Source organism: Rhinopithecus bieti, unplaced genomic scaffold, assembly GCF_001698545.2.
Source record: "Rhinopithecus bieti isolate Rb0 unplaced genomic scaffold, ASM169854v2 scaffold_36315, whole genome shotgun sequence".
Classification (NCBI taxonomy): domain Eukaryota; kingdom Metazoa; phylum Chordata; class Mammalia; order Primates; family Cercopithecidae; genus Rhinopithecus; species Rhinopithecus bieti.
In genome coordinates, this window is record NW_016815814.1 from 2,021,679 (window position 1) to 2,030,647 (window position 8,969).

The 8,969-nt window shown below is 40.6% G+C and overlaps 1 protein-coding gene across 1 annotated transcript in view; it reads right to left on the bottom strand.

Moving 5' to 3' along the window:
* Positions 1-3,279: 3,279 nt before the first annotated feature.
* PLEK (pleckstrin) overlaps positions 3,280-8,969 on the bottom strand; it is a 34,648-nt gene continuing 28,958 nt past the window's right edge. Inside the window, exons 7-9 of the mRNA XM_017853790.1 lie at positions 7,502-7,585; positions 6,577-6,646; positions 3,280-5,034 (exon numbers count right to left, since the gene is read on the bottom strand). Coding sequence (XP_017709279.1) covers positions 4,898-5,034; positions 6,577-6,646; positions 7,502-7,585 — 291 coding nt within the window. The 3' untranslated portion in view covers positions 3,280-4,897. The remainder of the gene's footprint in view (positions 5,035-6,576; positions 6,647-7,501; positions 7,586-8,969) is intronic.

Here is an 8,969-nt window from a genome sequence, read left to right on the forward strand (position 1 = left end):
ACATAGGTATACAAGTGATACAAGTGCCACGGTGGTTTGCTACACCCAACAACCCGTCATCTACATTAGGTATTTCTCCCAATGCTGTCCCCTCCCTAGCCCCCAACCCCTCAACAGGCTCTGGTGTGTGATGTTCCCCTCCCTGTGTCCATGTGTTCTCATTGTTCAACTCCCATTTATGAGTGAGAATATGCGGTGTTTGGTTTTCTGTTCCTGTGTTTGCTGAGAATGATGGTTTCCAGCTTCATCTATGTCCCTGCAAAGGACATGAACTCATCCTTTTTTCAAGGTTGCATAGTATTCCATGATGCATATGTGCCACATTTTCTTTACCCAGTTTATCATTGACGGGGATTTGGGTTGGTTCCAAGTCTTTGCTATGGTGAGCAGTGCTGCCATAAACATACATTAGCATGTGTCTTTAATTATTTATAATCCTTTGGGTATATACACAGTAATAAGATTGCTGTGTCAAATGGCATTTCTAGTTCTAGATTGTTGAGGAATCGCCACACTGTCTTCCACAAAGGTTGAACTAATTTACACTCCCACCAACAGTGTAAAAGCATTCCTATTTCTCCACATCCTCTCCAGCCTCTGTTGTTTCCTGACTTTTTAATGTTCAATATTCTAACTGGGGTGAGATGGTATCTCATTGTAGTTTTGGTTTGCATTTTTCTAGTGACCAGTGAGGATGAGCCTTTTTTCATAGGTTTGTTGGCCACATAAATGTCTTCTTTTGAGAAGTGTCTCTTCATATCTTTCACCCACTTTTGATAAAGTTGTTAGTTTTTTATTCCAAATGTGTTTCTTTGTAGATTCTGGATATTAGCCCTGTGTAACGATGGATAGTGCAGAAATTTTCTCCCATTCTGTAGGTTTCCTGTTCACTCTGATGATAGTTTCTTTTGCTGTGTAGAAGTTCCTTAGTTTAACTAGATCCCATTTATCTATTTTGGCTTTTGTTGCCATTGCTTTTGATGTTTTAGTCTTGAAGTCTTTGCCCATGCCTATGTCCTAAATGATATTGCCTAGGCTTTCTTCTAGGGTTTTTATGGTTTTATGTCTTACATTTAAGCCTTTAATCCATTTTGAGTTAATTTTTGTATAAGGTGTAAGGAAGGGGTCCAGTTTCAGCTTTCTGCATATGGTTAGTCAGTTTTCCCAACACCATTTATTAAATAGGGAATCCTTTCCCCCATTCATTGTTTTAATCAGGTTTGTCAAAGATCAGATGGTTGTAGATGCGTGGTGTTATTTTTGAGGCCTATGTTCTGTTCCATTGGTCTATATATCTGCTTTAGTGCCAGTACCATGCTGTGTTGGTTACTGTAGCCTTGTAGTATAGTTTGAAGTCAGGTAGCGTGATGCTTCCAGCTTTGTTCTTTTTGCTTAGGATTGTCTTGGCTATACAGGCTCTTTTTTGGTTCCATATGAAATTTAAAGTAGGTTTTTCTAATTATGTGAAAAAAGTCAACAGCAGCTTGATGGATAACTACTTTAAATTTCATATGGAACCAGAAAACAGCCCACATAGCCAAGACAAACCTAAGCAAAAAGAACAAAGCTGGAGGCATCATGCTACCTGACTTCAAACTACACTACAAGGCTACAGTAACCAAAACAGCATGGTACTGTTACTAAAGCAAATATATAGACCAATGGAACAGAACAGAGGCCTCAGAAATAATGCCACACATCTACAACCATCTGCTGTTTGACAAACCTGACAAAAACAAGCAATGGGAAAAGGATTCCCTATTTTATAAATGGTGCTGGGAAAACTGACTAGCCATATGCAGAAAGCTGAAACTGGATCCCTTCCTCACACCTTATACAAAAATTAACTCAAGATGGATTAAAGACTTAAATGCAAGACATAAAACCATAAAATCCCTAGAAGAAAACCTAGGCAATACCATTCAGGATATATGCATGGGCTAAGACTTCATGACTAAAACACCAAAAGCAATGGCAACAAAAGTCAAAATAGACAAATGGGATCTAATTAAACTAAGGAGCTTCTGCACAGCAAAAGAAACTATCATCAGAGTGAACAGGCAACCTACAGATTGGGAGAAAATTTTTGCAATCTATGGATCTGACAAAGGGCTAATATCCAAAATCTACAAAGAACTTAAACAAATTTACAAGAAAAAAACCAACAATCCCATCACAAAATGGGCAAAGAATATGAAGAGACACTTCTCAAAAGAAGACATTTATGCAGTCAACAAACTTATGAAAAAATGTTCATCATCACTGGTCATTAGAGAAAAGCAAATCAAAACCACAATGTGATACCATCTCACCCCAGTTAGAATGTTGATCACTAAAAAGTCAGGAAACAACAGAGGCTGGAGAGGATGTGGAGAAATAGGAACACTTTTATACTGTTGGTGGGAGTGTAAATTAGTTCAACCATTGTGGAAGACTGTGGTGACTCCTCACAGATCTAGAACTAGAAATACCATTTGACACAACAATCTTATTATTGGGTATATACCCAAAGATTATAAATAATTCTACTATAAAGAACATGCACATGTAGGTTTATTGCAGCAATCTTCCCAAGAGCAAAGTCTTGGAACTAACCCAAATGCCCATCAATGATAGACTGGATAAAGAAAATGTGGCACATATACACCATGGAATACCATGTAGCCATAAAAAAGGATGAGTTCATGTCCTTTGCAGGGACATGGATGAAGCTGCAAACCATAATTCTCAGCAAATTAACACAACAAGAGAAAAACAAACACTGCGTGTTCTCACTCATAAGTGGGAATTGAACAATGGGAACACATGGACATAGGGAGGGGAACATCACACACTGGGGCCTGTTTGGGGGTGGAGAACTGGGGGAGGGATAGCATTAGGAGAAATACCTAATGTAAATGATGAGTTGATGGGTGCAGCAAATCAACAAGGCACATGTATACCTATGTAACAAACCTGCATGTTGTGCACATGTACCCCAGAACTTAAAGTATAATAATAAAAAAGAATCATAAAGCTATTGTGATGATGAAAAATAAAAGATAGTGTTACCCTTAGTAAATAAAACTGAGTTGTAAGAAAGGAGAGTCATTTGTTTGTTTGGTTTTTTAAGTAGAGATGGGGTTTCATCATGTTGGCCAGGCTGATCTCGAACTCCTGACCTCAAGTGATCCACCCGCCTTGGCCCCTCAAATGTTGGGATTACAGGCATGAGCCACCATGCCCAGCCAGAGGGGAGCGTTATCAATAGAAGGGAAAACAGAGTCATCACACCAAAAATGCATTAAACAGAGTTATATATTTATTTCAAAACATTAAGTTGACTTCCCATTAATAAATACTTTAACACTGAGTGTAGAAAAACTTGTGCATATTCTATAAAGACAATTTATTAAAGAATCAGAGAAAAAGATAGTTCTTTACCTCTAGGCTATTGATAAAACCATCTGGGAGTAGGAACAGCCTCAGGAATGTTACAGGGGAATTGAGGGAGGGCAAGAGAGGAATTGATAAAATGAGGAAAAAGGTTCTACTCTCCTTTCTTTCCTGGGGCCTTAAAATTAAAATCTGGAATTGAAAATATACTTTCACACATATATCTGCTTCAATGGGTGCTGTCTTTCTCAGTCTTGGAGAAGAATCACACTAGTCAGTGGTCAGGTCAAAAATTGCACACAAGTTCCCAATTTTAGTCTAGGTTAGATCACTCTGGTTAATCATAGGGCCACGATGCCCTCAGAACTCAAGCAGGAGCTGCTGCTACTTGTGCTTAAAGCTGAGGCACAAACAGAATATCATTAACTGGAGAACTGAAGATGCTGCGCAATGCTAACAGCTCCTCTCAGGGGTTCTGCCTGGCTCTGAGTCCTTTCAGTGCAGTTGTTGAATTAACCCATCATCCAATGAGCTGGCTGGTAGTTCAGCCCCTCCACTTCCTACAGCTGCCGGGAGACACATTCACCAGGCAGTTGCCCAGGCCTCTTACCCATGGGGCGAACGCATCTGACCACTTTTTTTTTTTTTTCTGTAAACCTCAAATGAAACAGAATCTCACAGATGTGGGGTCTCCCTCCTAATTGTAATAAACGTTAGAGAAATGCTCCAGAAAGGAACAAAGGGAGAACCTCTCAGATCAGCCTCAACCCAGGGTGGGATAGGCGGCTTCAGGGCACAGAAAAGACCCTCAGCTACTCCTGGCCTCCCCGGGTCTCTTTCCCAGAAGACACAACTTTCCAGGCTGCGAAAAGTAATAGAAGTCAAAACCCTCAAAGCCACCACTGCTCTCGGGAAGTTTTTGAGTAGGATGAGGAAGAAAGAAGAGAGCTCTCCTTCGTTTTGTTACACGATCTCGAGGCCAAGAGCAAGTAGAAGATGGCTGAAGAGAACAAAAGAGGTTTCTTCCTGGTACTATAGATCAGCAAGAGTTTCAGAGAGAAGCCTTGGCTCAGGTTCTGGTGCATTTGAAGATAACCGAAGGCCAAGACTTAGCCAAGGAAGGACACCAGCAGATCAACTAGATAGGCTTTCACTTCTGTGAGTGTTAGAAGACTTTTTTTTTTTTTTTTTTTAAGCTGGGGGAACCTCAGGAATCTCCTAGTTGAATTTCTTCATTTTCCAGAAGAGGCCCTGAGGCCTGGAGAGGGCAAGCAGCCTACTGAGGCTGCACAGCTTGTTATATCTGCTTGGGGGTCATGGAGAGGGGCGGAGGGGCTGCAGTGAGCAATACGATGCAGGGGAACCTTGCGCGCCACGTGGTGAGTTAATTCAGACCCCCCTGCAAATGAAAACTTCCCACCCCGGGCTCTTTCCCGTTGATTTGTCACAGAAGTGGACAGGTCCTGGACTCAGCTTGTCCATGGGCTTCCCGCAGGAGGGGAGGAGGAATGCAGGAGTGTCTTTACTTCCCAGTTCGGGAGGCCACCTGGATGGCTTTGATCCACTCTGTGCGCTCTTTGGCGCTGGCCGCTTGCAAGAAATAGTGCACTTCATCTGCTGTGATGATCTCAAAAAGGTTCTCTTCCTCACTCTTCCTGCCTGGGGAAAGAGAAGGAGAATGGTAGTACACACAGGCATCAGAAAGACCACTTGGTCCACCCTTCTCTGCAAGCCATGAAATCTCTGTTTTCTTCCTGTTCTAAGGAAATTGACTATGTGGCTTTCAAACATACAAACAAAGTATGATCATAGAATAATTCATTGCACAGTTATATGTATAGTATTGATACAGTAGATACATAGTATGATTGTGTGTGTATATATATTTTTAAGAAATAGGTAAAACACTTAAGGAGAAACATTTTCTTTCATAGTTTACAGGCAAACTAAATTTCTCACCTTGGTATAGCAACAGTGTTTAATGAGTAACCTCTAATAGTTTCTAATGGGTACCTTACCTCTGCTCATAATATAAATCAAGGATTGCTCCTGATATCTATCTATCTACCTGTGTTTCTGTTAATATAGATTTATATTTATAATATATATTTATTATATATGTGTGTGTGTGTGTGTATATATGTTTACATACATACACAAAGCCAAACCTACCAATAGTACCACAAGTATAGCCTGAACTGTTTTTCATCAAGGGCTAAGTCAGAGTTCTGCTGAAGACTAAAAGGCAATAACGTGGTCAATACTGTGACAAGACTTAAAACATCACAAATCAAATAAAGAACCAGCATGCTCTCTGCCCCAAAACCAAAGTATAATTCTAGGTGGTGGGAGTGGAGGTGGGCAAATTCAGGCACAGTTAAACTCTAGGCATTTGCAGTTACGATGTTTTCCTGTCAGCATTTATCATACTACAAACCAAAATGTCAGGACAAAAACAGGGTATGGGATGTCAAAACCACATCTCCCCAGATATACCATTTGTCCTCAGCACCTGAGAAGTCAAACTACACCCACGTGGTTATTCCATGCACCGAATCATAGCTTTGTGGTCTGGGGTCCTCTAGTACAACTCTTTCATTGCTCTTCTTCTAAGCCATTGGGAAATGATGCAGTTTTCCCAGCATTGCTTATGGACTTGCTTGAGGCATCCACAAAGCCATCCAACTCCCCAAGGCCTGGACAGCCTGGACAGCAGTTTGGAGAAAAAAAATAACTCTTGGTTTCTCCAAGGTTTTCAGACAGGAAATTCATTCCTGCTATTTTTTTTTTCTTTTCTTTTCTTTTCTTTTTTTTTTTTTTTTTTTTTTTTTGGTGGGGTGAGGGGGACAGAGTATTGCTCTGTCACCCAGGCTGGATTGCAGTAGCACAATCTCAGCTCACTGCAACCTGCCAAGTTCAAACGATTCATAGGCATGTGCCACCACACCCACCTAATTTTTGTATTTTTAGTAGAGACGGGGTTTCACCAGGTTAGCCAGGCTGGTCTCGAACTCCTGACTACAAGTGATCTGCCCTCCTTGGCCTCCCAAAGTGCTAGGATTACAGGTGTGAGCCACCATGCCTGGCCCATTCCTGCTTATCCTGATTAATTAATTGATTGATTAATGTTGGCCCAGGATGTCCAGGTGTGGGAGGGGAGTCTGAGCAGACACACCTCTCTCACACAGAAATTCATCTTACCATTTGAGTTGCTCTCCACTGAAGTCACCACACAGCCTCTCAAGTGAATTGCTCCCAGGGGATCTTCTGCCTAAAGAAGAAAGGAGTTGTTTGTTATGTTTCCAAAATATAGCATACAGATAGACCTCATCCTCTTGGTGAAAAAGCCAGACTCACTCTGGTATACATCAGGGTCCCCAAAATAAGTAAGAGCAGAAGGAGATTAAAGAAAACTGCTTCCAAATCTAGGGTCCTCCCAGATCCTCCACACCCTGCTTCAGTGGGCCCAGGAGGCTGGATGAGAAAATGCAAGTCAATCTGGACTTCAATCTGGAGAAAAGTGACAGGGGAGGTGGAGACGCTCAGGTCACTGTATCCCACCACAAAAGAGCTACATGTTTCCAGAGCTCTTTGGTCTCAGCACCTGATGCAGCAATATAACCATCAAGGGGAAGTCAAATAGCCCAGTGCTACAAGCAGAGGCTGAGCACCCTACCCAGAGTTGTCTTCATGCTTTAAAAGTGGTTCATTTTATGGTGGAAAAAGCCCTCTTCAACAATCAACAGCCCAAATTCCTGGATTTCATACCCTCTTCCAAGTTGATCTGGATGAGGAATTATCACCTTTATGCATATTAAACCATGGACTGATTTAATTCCCCTGAAAATATCAGACTGGGGAAACAATATGTTGAGTTGACCAAATAAATTACAATATAGTGATATTTTGTTCCATCCCTAAGCTTGTACTGGCCTCAGAGGCCCAAGATCTCAGATCTTTGCATTGAAAGTAGATAGAAAAAGGTAGAGGAGAATGGGAGAAAAAAAAAGTGGGCCAGTAAAGAGAAAAAGGGGATATTAACAGAGTAGAGGGGGAATAGGAAGCCCCAATTATAAATGAAGTGGATTTATTTATTTGAATGGATGTAGGAACCACAGGATCTCACCCCAGCAGGGTCATAGTAGTGCAGGTAGGCAGGGTCTTCTCTCAGGATGAACTTCCTCACTTTCCAGTTTTTCCTCCTATGCCCCTGTATCCAGGATCAACATCAAAAGAAAGGATGGTGAATTCCCAGCATCACTCTGCACATACAATACCTACAGAATAATTATTTGCTGAATTGAGAAAAGAAAGAGAAAATGAAATACTAACTCCAGGATAACAATACCCCAGCCTAGGTCTTTGTCAGGGAGATAGTGCTACAGCCAATTAATAATTTGGATGTTATTAGATCAAAGAGGTGGATTAAATTATTTCTAATTATTGTCTTCCAGCTTTAGTATGATATAAGGCAGTATTAAATACAATGTACTATGTTAGGTAATGTAGGGGGAATAAAGAGGCTTAAGATGAGTTTATGATTTTTTAAGATTTAAAAAATTTTTAAGATTTAAAAAATCTTTAAAGAGTTTATGACTTATGTTGAAATATAAAGTAGCAAATGTCCAAATCAAATAATTGGTATAGATAATGGATTCCAGAAGCATTAAGTAAGAAATGTGTGATTGTGTGTTTTGGATATCAAAGAAAGCCTTATAAAAATCTGCATTTATCCATGTGGGACGCAGGATTTAGATGGGCAAGAAAAGGTGGGTAGGAGGACAATTGACAACACAAGAGCAGAGTTGGGATGCAAAAGACATACTCAGGTGTTGCTGAATAAGACCAGTCTGGCTAGAATGTAGGGTTTGTGAAGAGCAGCAGAGGTAAGGTGGGAAAAGTGGACAGGGATTCAGTGGAAATAAAAGGCAGGGTTTGTTGTTGATGGCTTTTGAGTAGGAAGTGAAAGAATTACAATTACATTTTAAGAAGATTAATATGGTGACAAAGCGCAGGATGGACCAGCTGGCTAGATTAAAGGAAAGCCAGGGAAAAGATAATAAGTAAGAAAGAATTCATTAGGGAAGGATCACAACGATCCAGGCATAAAATTATTAGGAACTAAATCTTAGGTAGCTGCAGTAGGAGTGGAAATGCATGTTGCTAGAACAGACATGATGAAGAAGGAAGAAGAAGAGGAGGAAGAGGAGGAGGAGGAGAAAAGGGGGAGGAAGGTAGGAGGAAGGAAAGAGGAAGGAAGAAAGAAGAAGAAGAAAGAAGGTGATGACTTGTCCTTTCCCAAAAGAATTAAACGCTGACATTGTCTAGACTGAGTTTTATGGGTGGGATTTGTGTCTTGCTTATCTTTGTTCCCCAGTGCCACAGCGGCTGCTTCATATCTGTTTGCACTTGCCATGAGTTACCAAGTTATTTCCATTAGTGTATAGCAGATTTTAAACTGTCATGGTAAACCTGACTCTATGATTTCCCAAAGAAAATTCAAATAACTTAACTCCAGAAGCCAAAAATAATATTATATTAAAAGATACATGGTTTCTATCTTGCCAATACAAGAAATATTATTTGTAATTTTT